This window comes from Coregonus clupeaformis, chromosome 13 (assembly GCF_020615455.1).
Source record: "Coregonus clupeaformis isolate EN_2021a chromosome 13, ASM2061545v1, whole genome shotgun sequence".
Lineage (NCBI taxonomy): Eukaryota > Metazoa > Chordata > Actinopteri > Salmoniformes > Salmonidae > Coregonus > Coregonus clupeaformis.
In genome coordinates, this window is record NC_059204.1 from 3,006,484 (window position 1) to 3,030,633 (window position 24,150).

The window sequence follows — 24,150 nt, forward strand, 5'->3', positions numbered from 1 at the left end:
TCTTGTGGGAGACCCGTGTTCACATCCCGCCCGTGACACCAATCTCTCAGAAATGTGATGACAGAAACAAAAGTGCAACATTGTTACTGATTTGTTTCGCAATTTAAGTTGAATAGCGGAGGTGCATAGAGATGGCAGATCCCATGCACTTACCTCAATTTCCTCATTTGCTAAGTTTGGCGTGTTGTACATTGCTCTCCGTTACTCTTTTTTTGTATCGTCATTAGCAGAGTATACATCCCAATTTTAGCTCCAAGATGTTGGCAATAAAAAAATATGTATATATAGTAGATTGTGCTGATTTATTGCCGCATTGAACCATGTCGCGTGCCGTAGTTTAAAAACTCTATGAATAGTGCTAAATAATGTCCTCATATCTGAATTCTGCCATCTTTATGCATGTTCGCCATTGAGGATTCACAAATATAACCAAGTTTGAGTTGGCATTGTCTACCTCCAGCTCATCAGATAGAGGTGGGGCGGGGCACAATGACTCACTGTTAGTCATCATCAATTATTGGAGTAAAACATCTAGTCATAGCTGTGGTTACCTGATAGAGGTGCATTGCTCCCAAACACAAAATGTATTAGATTGAGAGAGATCTGTTTTCCTCTCTGGGACATTTGTCCGTGTACTGTAGGGCATTATTAATCACATGTTTTTCTCTAAATGAGATGTCACCTGGAACAGGTGTGATTTTAGAGAAAGAGAAGTTGATGTGATTGTAAACTGCTGGCATGTTTAGTACTGGTTCTGTTTTATTTTTTTATTTTTTATTTTTCAAATAATTATAAAACATTGCACACACAACCCTATTATTCTCAACTTTTATTCAACCAAAACATTGTTTGATTGATTTTCCCATGGATAAATCTCACTCAAAAAAGACACATCAAAATGTGTATGGTTAAACTCTTAATGATGTATCTAAAAGAATAAATGTAAGATTTTTTAAAAGCTGACCTGAATTATGTTTCCTCTTTCATTCCAATTCATAGCCCTATAATGTGTCTAAGTGTATTGTTCTCTGTTTTCTAATCCAACTCCAATACAAGAATTATCCACCATTTCCCATGTTAAATGGCATTGACATTGTGCCACTGCAGTCAAAGGTAGTTTGTGGTAATGAATCTGCTCCGGGGTGAAGTTTCCCCAGGTACAGATCTAGGATCAATTTCCCTCCCTCAATCCTAACCTTAACCATCTGTGGGGGAAATGCAAAACTGACCCAAGATCAGTGTCTAGGGCCAACTTACACCAATTTGTCCTCAACCTAAATGTTCTCTGTAAGTCTTAGCTATTGAACTGGAATGAGTAGTTGATGATCATGTCAATTGGTCAATACTTGGTTAAGGATGAATGGGAGGGCCACTCTAGCAGGTTGACATGTAAATGGATAGGCAGTGTCGAGCGTGATACATGGGCCAAAGCTAGATCCACAGACCTAAGCCCAGTTCCGTTTCTTCCCCCTAAGTGGGCCCCCTAAAAACGGTGCACTCGTTCAGTCCACCTAAAGGGTTTAAAACCATTGGGATGGTGTATGAATTTGCTAAAGGGAGTTTCCACTATCTCAATCCATTCATTTTACATCCACAAAGGTGAGTGCACACTTTGGGGAGAAGGGGGGTAAACGCATTTGGGCTCTAGTCCTGGATCTCTCATCGTGTTTGAGAACTAAGGGTTCTAAACCCCCATGTTATTTACAAGGTTTGTTGTTTATTCATCAAAACACAGAACTACAGACCTTTCAGCTTCAGTCACGATTTTAAGCATGCTGGGCTCCCAAACAGCTCTGCACTTCATCGCTAACATTTTGAGAAGATAATGACTGGTGTTTTCTCATTTCGATCCACCCAAAGCTGTAAACAAGGTCATAGAAACCCACTCTGACAAAGGAAAAGGCACTCATTATTGAATGCAAAGCACATCCCATGTGGCTTTTTGCTAATAGAATCAGCTTCCACTTTGATAACTCATCGTAATTGGCCAAACACGGTCCTCACTCCTGTTTTAGGTGTTACCTAATTGGCGTGTCATTAACCTTGCTCAATAGCATTGTTTTCCATAAACTGTCAGAGTAATTAATGTAATTGAAAATTAGTGATAATAGAACTGTGAAAATCACTGAGCCACTCATGATGAAATGGAACCCATTTGTGTCCACACTGTCCACCCCCCCACCACCACCACCCCATAAAAGTAACTTTGTTTTTAGGAAACCATCACATTTACATTTTAGTCATTTTAGCAGGCACTCGTCTTATCCAGAGCAACTTACATCAAGTACTAATTTACCAACTAATCACAGAAACTGAATGGATGTCAATGAAATTCATTGTTTTCCGAGATACATTTTTGCCCATCAGACTAAATGGGACAGATTATCTAGTTGATCTTACACGAGATATTGACACACCACAGGTACCAAAATCTGGGGCCCGTAGTTTTCCCTGATCTGGTAACCTAACCAGGTAAACCTCCGGACCTTATACGGTATGATGAGACCAGAGTTTTCTAATCAGGTCACATGGTTAAAAAAAAACTCCTGGAAAAACTCCTGGCCTTGGGAAGGATGAAAACCCTGTCAAACTGCAGCAACCTTGTAGGACTAGGGGGGGTTTCCTATGCACAGACACAGAGAAAGCAACATGATTAGACAATAAACCTCACAGGGCTGAGCATGCTTTATGCAGGTTTGCAACGTGTAGTCGTGCCCTATGCAACTGTAGGCCTATTAAAAATGTACTCAGTCTATGTCAGCTATTGTGTTTATTGATTAATTCCAGTTAATAATTTTGGATTGAAAAAGTCTAGGTAGCCTAGTCAGCCCAAGTTTGAACGTAAACCAAATTTGATCCCATTCACATTTTCTCACTAACAAATGGGCTATAAATACACAACGTTACCGCTTCATTTACCCTGGTCAGAGGGACAGGGCGCATAGTAGGCTAGACTATACAGCTGCTGTTGTTGGTAGCCTACAGTTGATCAGACTGAAAAATGTTTTCGTTTCCGTGAAATACAGCATGTCAGCTCGCAAATGTTTAGGTGCATTGGCTGCTACATGTATGGAAGAGTTTTTGCTTGTGTCTGTCGGGAGTGACGTGTTATCACGCTTGCTAAAGCCCCCTAAGGTCTAAGGGCTCTGGGCTGGGTTTCTACTAAGCTAACAAATTGAATTGTTTTAAGAAGGTCATACCAAGGATAATTTAGCTATTTGATTTTGAATTTTAGGACCCCTGTAAGTATAAAAACAAAATATATACAAATTATTTGATGAAACATTGAATTTGGTCTTACCGCTATTAGCCCACAGAAACACATTGAATAACATATTCATACATGGCAAAACAGAAGCTAGTGGGGGTCGTAGAGCATAACTGAGTTTTGTAGGCCAAACCGTTCAGACGCTAGACATTTTCGTGAGAAGACTGATTTTTCTCCTGGTCTGACAAACACCGCTGTAGCTCTGCCACCTTCCACCGCAGATGCGGAAGACCGACATTGGCGGATGCGGGTGGATTGAGACGCAGCCTATGCAGAAAAAACAGATATCTCTAGCTTAAACAGACAGATTTTGATGGGGATGTGTTTATTATGCTAATTAGATTTCCACGGGGGTGCAGAGATCAATAAATACCAGAGGAAAGAGGAGAGCTCACCTTGAGTTTTGTGCCCGGCCCGCGCGACATGCGATTTTTGTGAATCTGATTTGGTCAAGACACACAAATAGCCTGCAGCAGCACTCCGATTTGAAGGACAGAGAAATTGTGCACGAGTTGACAAATCATGAGGCAAATCGGTCTAAAAAACAGCACTTTGTGTTGATATATTTTATTCAACTAAATCAAAAGTGGTGTGGCACTGCCACACCTGATTTGAAAAGTGCTGTGGCAAATGCCGCCTCACGTTTTCTGGTGGCTCTGTATTGAGAACATTTCCTCTGAGTTAAATTAGATTTTTTTTGCAGGGGAGACTAGATTGAAAAGGAAAGAATATGTCCTCATTCCTCTGGATAAGCCACAAAACGATTGTCTCTCTGCCCTCGTTCAATTCAGATGTTCCATTCATTTCATAACCGTGCCTTTGCCACCTGTTTAATTCAACAGTAACAGCAGAGGATGAGAAAGAACCCCATGTGCGTTCAACTGACAGCAGAAACATGTCCTTTCTAAATATATATACTGTATGTTTTAATCTGTACCACCTGTCCATAGGATAAATTGGTGACTGCTTAGTGGAGTTTCCAATAATTTGCTGCTGCGATTTAGATATGCCCCTCATGAGTGAAATGTAATTATCATTTGTTGTACAAAGGCCCATGTTTTCCCCCCACATCTCAGTCAATTACATACACAGACAAGGAAACTCATTTCACACTGCATATGCTCAATGTAAATAGATGTACTGTACAGCGCACAAATGAGAACATTGGATGAGTGTGCTCGCATAAGCACTGTTCATATACACACAATGTTGAGAACATGCTGGAACAGGAACCTTTCGAGAGCTCCTGCAGTCATTCTGGGGATTGTATTGATTATAATTTGCAACTGAATGAAGTGCTCAAAAGGAGGACAGAATCGTTACAGATAATTAGAGAGCCCTCGAGGTGTTATGGGAGGTAGAGAGGGGCTCGCTGAGAAGAGGATGAAAGAAAAATCTGTAACACTTTCCATGTACAAGCTGTCCCTGTTATTATGCTCAGTGCATTACATGACTTGCTATAACCATTCATAACACATCATTATGGTCTCCTATAACTGCCTGTATACGTGCATAATTGTTTTAAAGGCCAGAAGGCAGGCGGTTCATGAAATGTTATTGACACATTCAGCAGAAATAAAAAACGTATTACTTAGCAGACGCTTTTATCCAAAGGGACTTACAGTACAGTGAGTGCATACATTTTTTGTATGTTAAATCCACAACCATGGCATTGCCAACTGGGCCACACAGAACTACTTGGTCTGTGAGGTTTCAAATGCTACAGGTAACTGCCAAAATAAAGGAAACACTTGAGTAAATGAGGGTTCTGGCGGCTTTGATGTGGTGTGGGGTGCATTTTCCTGGCATGGTTTAGGTCCACTCAACCCCTTAGAGGGCAAAGTAAACACCAATAAATACACAGCCTGAGTGATCACCTTCAACCTATGGTGAAGCATTTCTATCCTGATGGGTGTGGTCTCTTCCAGGATGACACTGCCCCCTTCCACAGGGCACGAGTGGTCACTGAATGGTTTGATGAGCATGAAAATCAATGTAAACCATATGCCATGGCCGTCTGTCACCAGATCTCAACCCAACCCAACGCTCTATTTAGACACATTATGTTGGTGTTTCCTTTATTTTGGCAGTTATCTGTACATGAGAAAACAATGACCAACTTAACACTAAAATATCTCCAGTAGTCTCAGAGAGGAGGAATAGGTATAAAAATAGAATTAATAGAAAGGGGGTCTCCATTCAAGTCAATGATGGCAAAATGGGTGGACTGCAGCCATTTTGAGTGTACCCTTGCCCTAGGTCTAAATGATACAGGTTAAGACAACGTCGTCACAAATCTTGGTCCCATTGTTGCAAAGAGTTATGGGATATTAGAATCCCGTTGTCTTAACCTTCCCATCTTCAACCTAGACCCATGCCAGGAAGTAAAAGTGGGAAGTGTACCCTTCAATCTGTACTGTGATTTGTTGAGTCAACTCAACTGACATTACACAAAATACATTTCATTGCATGAGCCACATCAGTTAGCATAATTTGAATGAACATTCTACATTAACATGGCAATCCAGCATCAATTGATAGACCATTCCAAAATACCATGGAAATTATTGCATCACAAGTTTACCAGTCAAATTGCCAGGGTTAGAGCTTCCAAGCCCATTCTATTCATTCGATTTCTATGGGAATAGGGCTCTATTCAGTCATATGAAGTGGGTTGGCCATCACTGGCAACACAGCAAACGCATCATTGTCGTCTGTTCATTTACAAAGTTCTCTGCAGAAACTACCATACTACCTCACATCATTCCTGACATACAGAAGTACGAAATACCTCACCGACTCCCAGGGATGGCTAATTCTTGAAATTCCATTTGTCGCTACTGATCTAACGGCCGGGAAACCTGGTGACTGGGTTTGATTAAATAGCAGCTGTCGTGGAAATTCTAATCAATAATGAGGAGAGACAAGGTCAATCACCAATTAGGATATTACTTTATTCAAAACGTATTAATAAGGGAGCAGGTCACGCCACACATACAAGTGAATAGTGAGTGCTCTGCAATATGAGGCTGGTCGACCCAACACTCTAAAGTGTTGGGCCGAGAGCTCCGACATACAGAGAATACAAATATATATTTTCTATCAAAGATACACCCTCTTAATCTACATGACAAACAGCAGATGTGTGGAATGGGTCAAAAGGTGAGGCTTGGTATATGAGAAAAAGAGTATCCCCCAGCCAGATAGCATTTGCTGTGAAGACTGTTCTTATTGTATAGAAACCAGAGTTTGGCCCCTATGACAAGGTTCCTCTCATCATTATCCATACCCGAGCCATCTCCTCCCTGGTACCACTAATCATAGAATGGAATGTGGCTGTTGGTTTTATCACCTTTATCACCAAGCCATCATAAATCAATTGCCAGCGCCAAGCTAGAGGCCCAACTCAGTCCCACAGACACAGATGAGAGAGTACTGAGAACCCTATTCCATTGCATAAAACTACTATTCAATGCATAAACATTATTAAACATAATTTTGTAATTTTTCCACCATGCAGCCCACAGTCACTTCAACTCTACTGCTGCTGACTCATTCTCAATATCTCCCCATTTTTCCTCTTCTGCCCTCTTCTGATTTTTTATCTCTCTTGGAGCTGCTTTGTATCTTTTGATTGATCTGAATATGTCTGAATGCTTGTTATCCTCCTATCCTCCCACATCAAAACCTTACTCTGACCCTTAATATACTCCTCTCTCTCTCTCTCTCTCTCTCTCTCTCTCTCTCTCTCTCTCTCTCTCTCTCTCTCTCGCTCTCTCTCTCGTTTACTCTTTCCTCTCTCTCTCTCGTTCTGCACTTTCAGGATTTCAGTGTGTGATGAGGACAAGTTCCGCCACAATGAGTTCATCGGAGAGACACGCATCCCCCTCAAGAAACTCAAGCCCAACCAGACCAAGAACTTTTACAACTGCCTGGAGAAACAGCTACCTGTAAGTTATCAAGTTGCCTTTTTCATCCTCCCCTTTGAAGGCAAATTTAAGCATTTCCTGAAATGAAGCATTTCCTAAGGTATTTCCTAAGGTAAATTGGTTATTTGGCCTCCACTGCTAAATTACAAACATTGACATGTAAATGTTATATTCTGTATGTACAGATAATTTGCCTAAATATAAATCTTTCCTAGTGTTGAAAGATATCAATACTGTATGTCTCCTGTCATTAATAAACAATGGGCCATGAAACATCTCACATACAGCCCCTTTTAACACTGTGCACACTGTAAATTAACATCATGAAACAACCACAGTCATTTCAATGAAGCACCACTTACTGAGGGCTCTGTTCAACACTGCCTCTCTCCTTTAAATAATTAAGCAGGTTTACAGCATTAAAGACCAGAGAGAATGACAGTCTCTAATAATCCATAGAACAAGCAATTATATTTACCAAGGACTGAACAAGGACTGGGCATGGATGCCGGAGGCATGTGATTTACTCACGAGTGCTACTTACTTAGTGCACTGGAGGATGTTGTTGTCATCAAAATAGCTATTGTGTGGTTATTTTACACTACTGTCGCTAGTCAAATATGGACAAGCTTCTTTCACATACGATGGCTCCACCTTAATTGCAATTGAACTTGAGATCTACTAAATCGATCTTTCGTTGAGCTGCAAAATTAGATTCTCTAAACTTTCTGAAAATGTGGGTTGCTGTTTCCAAGAATCTTATTTTGGGAGCTTTACTTTTTACGAATTAGCTGATTGATAGGGTAGATATTGATATCTATTCAGAGCCCTTTCTTAATATCCACTCTTTTATCCGAGCATGTCGTTAAGATCTCCTAATTTCATCTGGTTAAGAGGCGCTCACAGAAATAGTTTTCTCTTACCGTCAACGACACGATCTGCTCTGAATACTCAGAGAAGGCTTAGCCCTTTGACTGAGCAGCATTGTTTTTTTCTCTGGCTTTCCAATGGGCAGCCTGTGGATTACTGATCTACGTGCTGCTAACGCACATACAGGCTTGTACACACACACACACACACGCGCGCGAGCGCGCACACACACACACACACACACACACACTTCTCATTCCTCAATTAGACTCTTCACTTTATTGTTTAATTAAAAAGCACCTATGTCTAGAGCTTCCCTCTGGCTGTCACCTCTGCTACCACAGCTTCTACTGTGTGTGTGTGTGTGTGTGTGTGTGTGTGTGTGTACAAGCCTGTATGTGCGTGTTTGTGGGCGTGCGTGCATCACTGTTTTTGTTTGTCAGTGTTTGTGTGCATGCACACCTGTGCGTGTGTGTGCAGACCAGCTGGGCTCTTGTAGCCAGCCTCCCACCTGTATTCAGCTGCTTTGTAGCGATGCAAAGCACCCCAGCAGAGGATGTTTAGAGAGGGTCTCAGTTAGGGTTGCACAATTAATCGAATTCACATTGAAATCCCAATATTGACATGTGCAATATCCATATCTCATGCAACAACAAAAAAAATGCCACTCAGCCGCACGTAACATCCGTTGTTATATATTGAACAAAATTATAAATGCAAAATGTAAAGTGTTGGTCCCATGTTTCATGAGCTGAAATGAAAGATCCCAGAAATGTTCCATACGCACAAAAACATAAAATTTTGTGCAGAAATTAGCTTACATCCCTTTTAGTGAGCATTTCTCCTTTGCCAAGATAATCCATCCACCTGACAGGTGTGGCATATCAAGAAGCTGATTAAACAGCATGATCATTACACAGGTGCACCTTGTGCTGGGGAAATTGGCATGCTAACTGCAGGAATGTCCACCAGAGCTGTTGCCAGAGAATTTAATGTTAATTTCCCTACCACGTGGAACCACGCCAGCCCAGGACCTCCACATCTGATGAAACTGTGGGTTTGCACAACCAAAGAATGTCTGCACAAACTGTCAGAAACCGTCTCAGGGAAGTTCACCTGCATGCTAGTTGTCCTCACTAAGGTCTTGACCTGACTGCAGTTCGGCGTCGTAACCAACTTCAGTGGGCAAATGCTCACCTTTGATAATGCACAGCCCCATGTTGCAAGGATCTGTACACAATTCCTGGAAGCTGAAAACGTCCCGGTTCCTCCATGGCCTGCATGCTCACCATCATATCACCCATTGAGCATATTTGGGATGCTCTGGATTGACATGTATGACAGTGTGTTCCAGTTCCCGCCAATATCCAGCAACTTCGCACAGCCATTGAAGAGGAGTGGGACAACATTCCACAGGCCACAATCAACAGCCTGATCAACTCTATGCGAAGGAGATATGTATGCATGAGGAAAATGGTGGTCACTAGGGTTAAATATTTTCCTGGTAAATGTTCCATCCCGAGAATAAATCATTTTTCTCCTGGGTAACCTGGTATTTCCCTCCAAAAAGCAAAGCATTATAAAGCATATAAATATGCCTATGTCTGGATTTCATTAGAGCTTTGATCGAAAATTCAAGCCTGATGCTACCTGAGCCTGATAAGCCATACATTTTATGAGCCCTACATTAAAGACATTTAATGAGCCCAAGCTCAAAAAAGCCCAAATGAATGTGCCGTTATCCAATATCTATATGATATAGGCTACTGCACATTACGCACCACAGAAAAACATAAAAGCCCATAGATGTAGCTAGCTATATGCTCTCTTGGGTAAATAAATGAAACAAGCTCCAGTAGGCTAATCTTTTTGAGTGTGAACTGTATTACTGTACTGCATTGTATTATACTGTATTATATGGACTGAAATTCTGCATATTGTTCAAACCATGATAAAGCAGGGAGAGAACATGTGATTCTGGTGCAGCACATGTGGCCTACAAAGTTACAAGTATAGGCTAGCGAATTTGATTTTAATTTGAAATATAATAGGGGCTATTTGTATAATTAGTAGGTTGACGCATGTATACAGTACCAGTCAAAGGTTTGGACACACCTACTCATTCAAGGGTTTTTATTTTTACTATTTTTTACATTGTAGAATAATAGTGAAGACATCAAAACTATGAAATAACACATATGGAATCATGTAGTAACCAAAAATATATTTGAGATTTGAGATTCTTCAAATAGCCACCCTTTGCCTTGATGACAGCTTTGCACACTCTTGGCATTCTCTCAACCAGCTTCACCTGGAATGCTTTGCCAACAGTCTTGAAGGAGTTCCCACATATGCTGAGTACTTGTTGGCTGCTTTTCCTTCACTCTGCCGTCCGACTCATCCCAAACCATCTCAATTGGGTTGAGTTCAGGTGATTGTGGAGGTCAGGTCATCTGATGCAGCATTCCATCACTCTCCTTCTTGGTAAAATAGCCCTTACACAGCCTGGAGGTGTTGGGTCATTGTCCTGTTGAAAAACAAATGATAGTCCCACTAAGCCCAAACCAGATGGGATGGCGTATCACTGCAGAATGCTGTGGTAGCCATGCTGGTTAAGTGTGCCTTGATTTCTAAATAAATCACAGACAGTGTCACCAGCAAAGCACCCCCACAACATCACACCTCCTCCTCCATGCTTTACGGTGGGAACTACACATGCGGAGATCATCCGTTCACCCACTCCGCGTCTCACAAAGACACAGCGGTTTGAACCAAAAATCTCCAGTTTGGACTCCAGACCAAAGGACCCATTTCCACCGGTCTAATGTCCATTGCTTGTGTTTCTTGGCCCAAGCAGGTCTCTTCTTATTATTGGTGTCCTTTAGTAGTGGTTTCTTTGCAGCAATTCGACCATGAAGGCCTGATTCACACAGTCCCCTCTGAACAGTTGATGTTGAGATGTGTCTGTTACTTGAAATCTGTGAAGCATTTATTTGGGCTGCAATTTCAACTCTGGGTCTTCCATTCCTGTGGCGGTCCTCATGAGAGCCAGTTTCATCATAGCGCTTGATGGTTTTTGCGACTGCACTTTAAGAAACGTTAAAAGTTATTGAAATGTTCAGTATTGACTGACCTTTATGTCTTAAAGTAATGATGGACTGTCGTTTCTCTTTGCTTATTTGAGCTGTTCTTGCCATAATATGGACTTGGTCTTTTACCAAATAGGGCTATCTTCTGTATACCCCCCCACCTTGTCACAACACAACTGATTGGCTCAAACACATTAAGAAGGAAAGAAATTGCACAAATTAACTTTTAAGAAGGCACACCTGTTAATTGCAATGTATTCCAGGTGACTAACTCATGAAGCTGGTTGAGAGAATGTCAAGAGTGTGCAAAGCTGTCATCAAGACAAAGGGTGGCTATTTTAAGAATATCAAATATAAAATATATTTTGATTTGTTTAACACTTTTTTGGTTACTACATGATTCCATATGTGACCTAAACTGGGATATGCTTAACACCCCGGCCATCCTACAATCCAAACTAGATGCCCTCAATCTCACACAAATTATCAAAGAACCTACCAGGTACAACCCTAAATCCGTAAACATGGGCACCCTCATAGATATCATCCTGACTAATTTACCCTCTAAATACACCTCCGCTGTCTTCAACCAGGATCTCAGCGATCACTGCCTTATTGCCTGCGTCCGTAACGGGTCCGCGGTCAAACGACCACCCCTCATCACTGTCAAACGCTCCCTAAAACACTTTAGCGAGCAGGCCTTCCTAATTGACCTGGCCCAGGTATCCTGGATGGATATCGATCTCATTCCGTCAGTAGAGGATGCCTGGTTGTTCTTTAAAAGTGCTTTACTCTCATTCTTAAATAAGCATGCCCCATTCAAAGAATTCAGAACTAAGAACAGATATAGCCCCTGGTTCTCCTCAGACTTGACTGCCCTTGACCAGCACAAAAACATCCTGTGGCGTACTGCATTAGCATCGAATAGCCCCCGCGATATGCAACTTTTCAGGGAAGTTAGGAACCAATATACACAAGCAGTTAGGAAAGCAAAGGCTAGCTTTTTCAAACAGAAATTTGCATCCTGTAGCACTAACTCCAAAAAGTTTTGGGACACTGTAAAGTCCATGGAGAATAAGAGCACCTCCTCCCAGCTGCCCACTGCACTGAGGCTAGGAAACACTATCACCACGATAAATCTACAATAATCGAGAATTTCAACAAGCATTTTGCTATGGCTGGCCATGCTTTCCACCTGGCTACCACTACCCCGGCCACCAGCTCTGCACCCTCCACTGCAACTTGCCCATACCACCCCCCGCTTCTCCTTCACACAAATTCAGACAGCTGATGTTCTGAAATCATCTGGGCTAGACAATCTGGATCCTTTCTTTCTAAAAATAGCAGCCGAAATTGTCGCAACCCCTATTACTAGCCTGTTCAACCTCTCTTTCGTAACGTCTGAGATCCACAGAGATTGGAAAGCTGCCGCGGTCATCCCCCTCTTCAAAGGGGGTGACACTCTAGATTCAAACTGTTACAGACCTATATCCATCCTGCCCTGCCTTTCGAAAGTTTTTGAAAGCCAAGTTAACAAACAGATCACCGACCATTTCAAATCACACCGTACCTTCTCCGCTATGCAATCTGGTTTCCGAGCTGGTCATGGATGCACCTCAGCCACGCTCAAGGTCCTAAACGATATTATAACCGCAATCAATAATAGACAGTACTGTGCAGCCGTCTTCATCGACCTGGCCATGGCTTCCGACTCTGTCAACCACCGCATTCTTATTGGCAGACTAAATAGCCTTGGTTTCTCAAATGACTGCCTCGCCTGGTTCACCAACTACTTCTCAGATAGAGTTCAATGTGTCAAATCGGAGGGCCTGTTGTCTGGACCTATGGCAGTCTCTATGGGGGTGCCACAGGGTTCAATTCTTGGGCCGACTCTTTTCTCCGTGTATATCAATGATGTCACCCTTGCTGCTGGTGACTCTCAGATCCACCTCTACGCAGACGACACCATTTTGTATACATCTGGCCCTTCATTGGACACTGTGATAACAAACCTCCAAACGAGCTTCAATGCCATACAACACTCCTTCCGTAGCCTCCAACTGCTCTTAAACACTAGTAAAACTAAATGCATGCTCTTGAATCGAACGCTGCTGGCACCCTCCCACCCGACTAGAATCACTACTCTCGACGGGTCTGACCTAGAGTATGTGGACAACTACAAATACCTAGGTGTCTGGTTAGACTGTAAACTCTCCTTCCACACTCACATTAAGCATCTCCAATCCAAAGTTAAATCTAGAATCGGCTTCCTATTTCGCAACAAATCCTTCTTCACTCATGCTGCCAAACATGCCCTCGTAAAACTGACTATCCTACCGATCCTTGACTTCGGCGATGTCATTTACAAAATAGCCTCCAACACTCTACTCAGCAAATTGGATGTAGTCTATCACAGTGCCATCCGTTTTGTCACCAAAGCCCCATATACTACCCACCACTGTGACCTGTACGCTCTTGTTGGCTGGTCCTCACTACATATTCGTCGCCAAACCCACTGGCTCCAGGCCATCTATAAATCACTGCTAGGCAAATCCCCGCCTTATCTTAGCTCATTGGTCACCATAGCAACACCCACCCGTAGTATGCGCTCCATTAGGTATATCTCACTGGTCATCACCAAAGCCAACACCTCCTTTGGTCGCCATTACTTCCAGTTCTCTGCTACCAATGACTGGAACGAACTGCAAAAATCTTTGAAGCTGGAGACTCTTATCTCCCTCACTAACTTTAAGCATCAGTTGTCAGAGCACCTTACCGATCACTGCACCTGTACACAGCCCATCTGAAATTAGCCCACCCAACTACCTCATCCCTATATTGTTATTTATTTTGCTCATTTGCACCCCAGTATCTCTATTTGCACATCATCTCTTGCACATCTATCATTCCAGTGTTAATACTAATTGTAATTATTTTGCACTATGGCCTATTTATTGCCTTATCTCCATAACTTGCTACATTTGCATACACTGTATATATATTTTCTGTTGTATTTTTGACTTGTTTTGTTTTACCCCATATGTAACTCTGTGTTGTTGTTTTTATCGCACTGCTTTGCTTTATCTTGGCCAGGTCGCAGTTGTAAATGAGAACTTGTTCTCAACTGGCCTACCTGGTTAAATATAGGTGAAAAAAAAGAAAAGAAAAAAAAAAGTGTTATTTCATAGTTTTGATGTCTTCACTATTATTCTACAATGTAAAAAATAGTAAAACATAAAGAAAAACCTTGAATGAGAAGGTGTCCGAATTTTTGACTGGTAGTGTACCTTTCATAATATTTCCCCTAATGTTATTAGCATACCTCCTCTTTTGTTGGCCTTATCTTCATCATTTTAATGACATCCTTGAATAATATAGGACTAGAATTAGATGCAGAAGGCTTTCACTTCTCTTCACGAAGATTGAATGGTTATGGGTATGAATAAATAACTGCTATAGCCTACCGCCATCGCATGTTCGCTCTTCTTTCAAACTACCTGTGAGTTCTATTGGCTGCTGTATTTAACATTCAGCAAACAAGAGCTTGCGTCCCTCTTCGACTAGTCTATTGGTGTAAGATTTTGTTTTGTTTTTATTATGTCCAGCAAGACATTCTAGTCTAGCTTTTCCTGCATGGGACTCCAAGAGCTAAGGTGCGTTTTTTAAGGAGAGAGGCCAGCAGAGCACATGTGCATGCATATTGCACAAGAGACGGAGGCTATAAGTTAGAAGCTTATTATGCATAACCCATCATTAATTAGCTAAATATAAGACTAATACTGCATTGAATGTATTACCTGAAAGAGGTACGCTAGGACATCTATATATAGGGCTATATATAAATCTAGAACAGGATTATCTATTTTGGATGCAATTTGAATGGAGTTGGGCTCCCGAGTGGCGCAGCGGTCTAAGGCACTGCATCTCAACAATTGGCCCAGCGTCGTCCGCACGATTGGCCCAGCGTCGTCCGGGTTTGGCCGGTGTAGGCCGTCATTGTAAATAAGAGTTTGTTCCTAACTGACTTGCCTAGCTAAATAAAGGTAAAATAAAAAAATAAAAAATAAAATGGAGAGAGAGAAAGACTGCTAGAGAGTGCTCGCGCGTGCACTGATTTAAAGCAACGGTATTCGAGTGATAGGCTGATTTAAAACTCTTAAAGAAATAATAATCTTTACAATTAAATAATAAGGTGACCCTCGACAGCCAGATGGAGATGGGTAAATTAGAAGAGCATTCGGTCTTTATATTACTGTAGCATACACTATGCTACAGCAAATGTAGGCCTACTTGTCACAAGTTTAAAAAAAAGTTACCATGATGAGATGATAGGTCTACATGCATTGTGTACTGCGCTCCATACTGAGATGGGCTGTCTGTCCCCACCCTGAGTATTGATGATTCAGATTTAAATATTGCATATAATTTAACAGTTCCATTTCACGCCATGCTGTTCATAAAAATAATTTATTATAATTTACCGGTTTCTCGCAGTTAGGGCCGTGGCGGTCACAAAATTTCGTCAGCCGGTGATTGTCAAGCAAATATCTGTAGGTCTCACGGTAATTGACCGTTAATTAACATAAACACATTTAGCATGTCCTGGCTTCCACACACAGCCTACAAGCCATTTTAAAAAGTCTAATAAATCCATGTAATATAGTCTACACCTTCACAATAAATCCATTATTTATTTTAGACAGGTCTAAAGAAACATGATATGAAGAAATGTAGTCTATTTCAGAAGAAAATAATAGCATACTCTGAGTTGTCCTTATGTTAGGTTCTGATGTGGCTATGCCAAATGGCTGTGGGCTACATTAGTTCATTTAGCAGACAAGATTTGCTTATAATTCCGTGGCATTATTTTATATTATTTTATAGTATGAAGAATACAATTGAACAAAGCTGAATAAAATAAATATTTTCTCCAAACGATTTGAGGGAGTGCGCACATGCGGCTATTCTGTGTTGAGCGGTTAACAAAGAAATAGGTATTCCTATATGCTTAATTTAGAGTTAATAATGTAACTTTAGTTGTTCGACAAACGTTGGGCTATATGTTTTGATTTTTAATACATTGTAAGGCTGCATGATGAGACTAATGGCGATTAAAAAAAAAAATAGCTTGAAAGGCATGAGCTCTGCTTAGTTTTTTGCGCAGGCTGTACACACTCCAATAGTCTCTCATTCACAATTGGAAAAGCACTTGATAATGGCTCAAATTTCACAGCGGCATCCCCTTTGTGGCCATAATGCACCTTTATAAAATCTGTGCCTTTTGCGGCCCGGAGTGCTAAGTTGTGCCCTTCTCCCTGAGTGTGCTGCGCAATCCAAAGCTCTCTCACTCACACGGGCTCTCCGTCTGGTGATCGGGTCTTTCTCACAGGCTACAAGTTAAGACAGACACATCGGGGACACAACTGCGCGCGTCCTTATCCAATTCCGAGGTGCATATTGGAAGAACTGTCCACATTTACTTTTCGTCAGCCAACAAGATGAGTAGGCCTAATGAACAGCAAAAGCACTAGCCTATGTCAATCTACTATCCCCCATGGTACAAAAGTCGACCTATTCTATTCTGTGCGAGAAATAAATATTCTGGGACAGTTGTGGGATGCGATAGATCCCAAATTAATACAACCACTAGCATCAAAAAACGTTTTTATGCAATGTGGCTGATCAGAACCTTTAGCTTAACATTTTTATAAACTATTAGGCTATTTCTTCACATTATAAGCGCAGCAATGCGCACGTGGTAGTAGGCTATAAGCGCGAATGTTCCATTAGCGGAAAACACCAGCAAATGCAATTATGCATGTAATGCTTTTATTATAAAGGTGCATTTTTATGGTAAAAATGATCTTCCCCAAACTTGAAACTCACGTGCTGCTTACATATGCCAGTTAGGCTCTGCACCACTTGTAAAGCGGATTAATGTGATTAATTTTAAGAAGTTATTTGGCCACTTTAGTTGTGATACAAACCTTATTAAAACATATAGGCCTATGGGCTGGGCTACATGAGATGTGCGACTATGATTCGAACAAGTCGCAAGAAATTGGCATTGTTTCTTATGCTGGGCGTCATTCACAAGTGATAATATATAATTCACAAGTGATAGGCTAATATTGTCACCCATCAGACTATTCTTGATTTAATCTTGTCTTTACATATACTAAATAATATATGTGTGACATTTGTTTTGATTTAGAATGGACCATTATCATGCACCTGTATCGAAACAGGGGCAGTGGCAAAAAATACATGTAATCTATGCACTTAAATAGTGAACGGAGGACGCTTTTCCCCGTGGTTTATTTTCATATACTCCTGTTGTAAATAAAAGCAATGTGCTTAATATTAGGAAAGTTGAGAAATAAATATAGTAGGCCTAGCCTATAGAAAGCTGACGGGATCCTCCTCTTTTTATTAGCACCCATCACTCTGTTTTCTCCCACAATTGCATAGCCTATAGAGATGTTGGGCAACATTAGCTCATGGGCTCTCATGAAGTGTTTGATTAGATTTTGGAAAACATTTGCATTGATGTCAGAGTGATTAGAGGGACAATAGAGTGATGAGTCCCAGGTAGTTAGCAAGTCTGGTAGGCTACTAATGACCAGCAGCAGCATCAGAGCTTGGAGAAGCCTAATTACCGTGATTAAACGGTCATGTGGAATTTGACTGCCTTCATGACACGTGACCGCCGGTGTGGTGTTAATAGGGTCACCGCAACAGCCCTACTCGCAGTGGTTTTGGGTGGTAAATCCCGGTAAATCTCGGTAACCGGGTTCCCGCCATTCAACCCTAGTGGTCACACCAGATACTGACTGGTTCTCTGATTCACGCCCCTACTTAATTTGTATTCCCAGTCATGTGAAATCCATAGATTAGGGCCTAATGAATTTATTTCAATTGACTGATTTCCTTATATGAACTGTAACACCGTAAAATCTTTGAAATTGTTGCATGTTGCGTTTATATTTTTAAGTGTAATTTATTTCTCACCTCTTAATATTGAGTTCATTGCACCACTTTACAATCGGAGTAGGCTGTATGGATTTGATGCGCCCGCAGAGCGGAGCTGAGCGCACCAGTTGCATAGGCCTACATCAAGTATGTCAAAGGCTGATGTGTATGCGGTGGTGGAGTCAGGCGCAGGACACAGAGGATAAGTAAAGACGACTTTACTAGAACACGAAATACGCACGAAAATAAACGTCTCCAACACTGGAGGGAAAAAACACCATATGCGTAAAATGACACAATGAGTATAACAACGACACAAGGCATCCAAGACACGCGGACAATAACATACAAAGACAAAACATAAAACAGGTGAACTTATACGTGACATAATCAATACAGAATACGCGACAGGTGTACCCACTAGACATGACAAAACAAACATCGAAAACATCAAGCGGTAGTAGCTAGTACTCCGGGGACGACGAACGCCGAAGCCTGCCCGAGCAAGGAGGAGGAGCAGCCTCGGCGGCATCCATGACAGTACCCCCCCCTTGACGCGCGGCTCCAGCCGTGCGCCGACCCCGGCCTCGGGGACGGCCAGGAGGACGCGGAGCAGGGCGCGTGGGGTGACTCCGGTGGAACTCCGTCAGGAGGGAGGGATCTAAAATGTCCCTCCTAGGCACCCAGCACCGTTCCTCCGGACCGTACCCCTCTCACTCCACGAGATACTGCAGACCCCCCATCCGACGTCTCGAGTCCACAATGGACCGGACTGAGTACGCCGGAGCCCCCTCGATGTCCAGTGGGGGCGGAGGAGTCTCCCGTATCTCACTGTCCTGGAGTGGACCAGCTACCACCGGCCTGAGGAGAGACACATGGAATGAGGGGTTAATGTGATAATCATTAGGCAGTTGTAACCTGTAACATACCTCGTTCAATCTCCTCAGGACTTTAAATGGCCCACAAACCGCCGACCCAGCTTCCGGCAGGGCAGGCGAAGGGGCAGGTTTCGAGTCGAGAGCCAGACTCGATCTCCAGGTGCGTACACTGGACCCTCACTGCGGTGGAGATCGGCGCTCGCCTTCTGCCTACGGATAGCCCGCTGCAGATGTACATGCGCAGCGTTCCATGTCTCCTCCGAGCGCCGAAACCACTCATCCTCCGCAGGAGCCTCGATCTGGCTCTGATGCCATGGTGCCAGAACCGGCTGATACCCCAACACACACTGGAAAGGGGTCAGATTCGTAGAGGAATGGCGTAGAGAGTTCTGGGCAATCTCTGCCCAGGGGATATACCCCGACCACTCCTCCTGCCGGTCATGGCAATAAGATCTCAGAAACCTACCCACATCCTGGTTCACTCTCTCCACCTGCCAATTACTCTCAGGGTGGAAACCCGAGGTAAGGCTGAGGTAAGGCTAACCGAGACCCCCAAGCGTTCCATGAACGCCCTCCAGACTCTAGAGGTGAATTGGGGACCCCGATCAGACACTATATCCTCGGGTACCCCGTAGTGCCGTAAGACGTGGGTAAACAAAGCCTCAGCAGTCTGTAGGGCAGTAGGGAGACCCGGCATTGGGATGAGACGACAGGCCTTAGAGAACCGATCCACAACGACCAGAATAGTGGTATTCCCCTGGGAAGGGGGAAGGTCCGTGACAAAGTCTACCGAGAGGTGAGACCACGGCCGTTGTGGAACGGGCAGGGGTTGTAACTTCCCCCTGGGCAGGTGTCTAGGCGCCTTACACTGAGCGCACACCGAGCAGGAGGAGACATAAACCCTCACGTCCTTAGTCAATGTTGGCCACCAGTACTTTTCACTAAGGCAGTGCACTGTCCGGCCAATACCAGGATGTCCAGAGGAGGGTGACGTATGAGCCCAATATATGAGACGCAACAGGTGTACCGACTAGACATGACAAAACAAACATCGAAAACATAAAGCGGTAGTAGCTAGTACTCCGGGGACGACGAACGCCGAAGCCTGCCCGAGCAAGGAGGAGGAGCAGCCTCGGCGGCATCCGTGACAAAGTAGCCTAGGCCTGGCGCTGGAAAGTTTTTGTAGGACATTAGCCTACATTTACTGATAGATTAATCAATTTAGCAACAATATCATATTTAGAGTTAGCAATCTAGCTAAGTGTTTTGAGTTCCCTCTTCCTCAGGTGGTGAATAATACACTGAGTGTACAAAACATTAAGAACACCTTCCCCCCGTTTTTCCCTCAGAACAGCCTCAATTCGTTGAGGCATGGACTCTACAAGGTGTCGAAAGCATTCCACAGGGATGCTGGCCCATGTTGACTCCAATGCTTCCCACATTTGTTTCAAGTTGGCTGGATGTCCTTTGGGTGGTGGACCATTCTTGATACACACGGGAAACTGTTGAGCGTGAAAAACCCAGAAGCGTTGCAGTTCTTGACACAAACCGGTGCGCTTGGCACCTACTACCATACCCCGTTCAAAGGCACTTAAATATTTTGTCTTGCCCATTCATCCTCTGAATGGCACACATACATAATCCATATCTCAATTGTCTCAAGGCTTGAAAATCCTTCTTTAACCTGTCTCCTTCCCTTCATCTACACTGATTGAAGTGGATTTAACAAGTGATATCAATAAGGGATCATAGCTTTCACCTGGATTCACCTGGTCAGTCTATCATGGAAAGAGCAGGTGTTCATAATGTTTTGTACACAAATTCTCTGAAGAGCCAAAAATACATCTGATAATTCTGGATCCTATTTTGCCAGGTTGCACATCAAAATATAAATCATGCATTCCCTGGATATGTTAGATGAAATAGCTTACTTTTTGAATCATAGGCTACCATCTCAGTTGTCTTACTTGGCACTGGAAAAAAATTGTCTGGAGCTCTGGCTGCCGCTAATGTAAAGTAGGCCATAAAAATAAAAAAGTGTATTTATTTTTATCGAGCAAAATAGTTACATTTATCACGATATTACTTGTTGTCCACATCACCCAGCTGTAACTAACACCCTGTCTAAACGACCCTCAGTTGGCACTCAGCATACAGAGTGACTGAGGAGGGCTGAGACTAGGGCTGTACGATATGGGGCAAAAATGTGATTTTCTTAACCAAATATTGTGATTTGACTTGCGATATAGATCAAAACACTTGGGTGAACTGTTGGAATGACAGGGGGCGAGGCTTGGTGTGTGTGGGAAGCAGCTGCAAGAGGAGAGAGGGAGAGAGACAGCAAACAGAGTGAACTACACTGAACAAAAATATAAACGCAACATGCAACAATTTCAAAGATTTTACTGAGTTACAGTTCATACAGTATAAGGAAATCAGTCAACTGAAATAAATTCATTAGGCCCCAATCTATGGATTTCACATGACTGGGAATACAGATATGCGTCTGTTGGTCACTGATACCTTAAAAAAGGTAGGGGCGTTGATCAGAAAACCAGTCAGTATCTGAAGTGCGACACATCTCCTTCACATAGAGCTATATATCAGCCTGTTGATTGTGGCCTGTGGAATGTTGCTGGATATTGGCGGGAACTGGAACATGCTCAATGGGTGACATGTCTGGTGAGTATGCAGGCCATGGAAGAACTGGCACATTTTCAGCTTCCAGGAATTGTCTACAGATCCTTGCGACACGGGGCCGTGTATTATCAAAGGTGAGCATTTGCTGAAACATGAGGTGATGGCGGCAGATGAATGGCACGACAATGGGCCTCAGGATCTCATCACGGTATCTCTGTGCATTCAAATTGCCATAGATAAAATGCAATTGTGTTCATTGTTCGTAGCTTATGCCTGTACATACCATAACCCCACCACCACAATGGGGCACTCTGTTCACAAAGTTGACATCAGCAAACCGTTCGCCCACACAACGCCATACACGCTGCCCGGTACAATTGAAACCAGGATTAATCCGTGAAGAGCACACTTCTCCAGTGTGCCAGTGGCCATCGAAGGTGAGCATTTGCCCACGGAAGTCGGTTACGACGTCGAACTGCAGTCAGGTCAAAACTCTGGTGAGGACGACGAGCACGCAGATGAGCTTTCCTGAAACTGTTTCTGACAGTTGTTCAAACCCAGTTTCATCAGTTGTCCGGGTGGCTCGTCTCAGACCATCCCGCAGGTGAAGAAGCCGGATGTGGAGGTCCTGGGCTGGTGTGGTTACATGTGGTCTGCGACTGTGAGGCCTGTTTGATGTTCTGCCAAATTCTGTCAAACGACTTTGGAGGCAACAGCTCTGGTGGACATTCCTGCAGTCAGCATGCCAATTGTGCGCTAGCTCAAAACTTGAGACATCTGTGGTATTGTGTTGTATGACAAAACTGCACATTTTAGAGTGGCCTTTTATTGTCCCCAGCACAAGGTGCACCTGTGTAATGATCATGCTGTTTAATCAGCTTCTTGATATGCCACACCGGTCAGGTGGATGGATTATCTTGGCAAAGGAGAAATGCTCACTAACAGGGATGTAAACAAATTTGTGCACATAATTTGAGAGAAATAAGCTTTATGTGCGTATGGAACATTTCTGGGATCTTTTGTTGCATTTATATTTTTGTTCAGAAAATATACTCGGAAAGCTGTGACTCTCCTCTGTGTAACTACAACTGAACAACAGTATTTGCTTTGAAAACTGTAATTTTCCCGCATATTGAGCAACGGTCATGCTTGTGCTTCTCAGAATGCATCTCTCCCTCCTAGGTGCACACGGTGGGGAGAGGGAGTGAGAGTGGCTCGCTCACACAGCAGCCGACAGCAGAACCGGGACAGGCAGATACTTTTATAGCAGGAATCAACATAGTGCATGGGCTATTACTGTTGACCAAATAATGGTTTTAGAACATTCTACAGTAACGTTGTGTAGCAAAATCACAGAAAATTACCAACGTAGGTGTCTGTAATTTTCTGTTTATTGTGCCAGCTCTAGTCTCAGTCCTACTCAGTCACTCTGTGTGCTTAGTACCAACTATGGGTAGTTTAGAGAGGGTCTCAGTCTTCCTCAGTCACTCGGTATGCTGAGTACCAACTGAGGGTAGTTTCGAGAGGGTTTCAGTCCTCAGTCACTCTGTGTGCTGAGTACCAACTGAGGGTAGTTTCGAGAGGGTCTCAGTCCTCAGTCACTCTGTGTGCTGAGTACCAACTGCTAAGCCCTCCCCTTCCCTTTGGTGTGTGCTTGTATCCGTTGGCTGGCTCTCATTAATAATAATAATAATATAATAATATGCCATTTAGCAGACGCTTTTATCCAAAGCGACTTACAGTCATGCGTGCATACATTTTTTTTTTTTGTGTGTATGGGTGGTCCCGGGGATCGAACCCACTACCTTGGCGTTACAAGCGCCGTGCTCTACCAGCTGAGCTACAGAGGACCACAGCACACAGCTGAGCTACAGAGGACCACAGCACACAGCTGAGCTACAGAGCTACAGAGGACCACAGCACACACTTCTGGTGTGAAGATGGCCTCATAGCATTCAGTTGATTGGTTAGTTTTTTGATGATTGTCGTTGCTCTGTCGTTCCCTCTGTATTCAATACTCTCTCGTGGACAGACTACGTAACATAGATGGTATCGTAACGTCGGTCAAAAGACTGTGGGTTACGACGACTAACGAGCAACAGTTGTTCCTGCGTGTAGGTTTTTCATCCTATGTTATTTGAACAAATCACGATTTAACGGGTGTGTTCGTCTTTTGACATTCGGAAGGGGAGGGGACATTTGGCCTATAGCCCGAAACCTTCAAAGACAGGGGTGTGGAGCTACTGCCCTGCTTCCGCTCCTCACTCTAGTGTCTTTTCTCAACATTTCCCCCCAGAACCTAATGTAGTTTCTGATGCAATTACACAAGATTTTAGTTCTGGATTCACAAATTTAACACAAGTGATATATTTGATTCATTATCAAGGTTAGGGTTGCAAAATTTCACTTACTTTGCCAAAGATTTGCAGGTTTTCCATGAATCCCAGTTGGAACATTCCCAAAAGCAGGAGGGATTAAGCAGGTAATCCAGAATCCTCCAACCA

General features: G+C 43.0%; 1 protein-coding gene across 2 annotated transcripts in view; it reads left to right on the top strand.

Moving 5' to 3' along the window:
* Window positions 1-24,150, top strand: part of LOC121579272 (double C2-like domain-containing protein beta) — a 161,787-nt gene that overhangs the window by 121,618 nt on the left and 16,019 nt on the right. For both annotated transcript variants that reach the window (XM_045224125.1, XM_041893733.2), the window contains one exon: window positions 7,092-7,218. In XM_045224125.1, coding sequence (XP_045080060.1) covers window positions 7,092-7,218 — 127 coding nt within the window. The remainder of the gene's footprint in view (window positions 1-7,091; window positions 7,219-24,150) is intronic.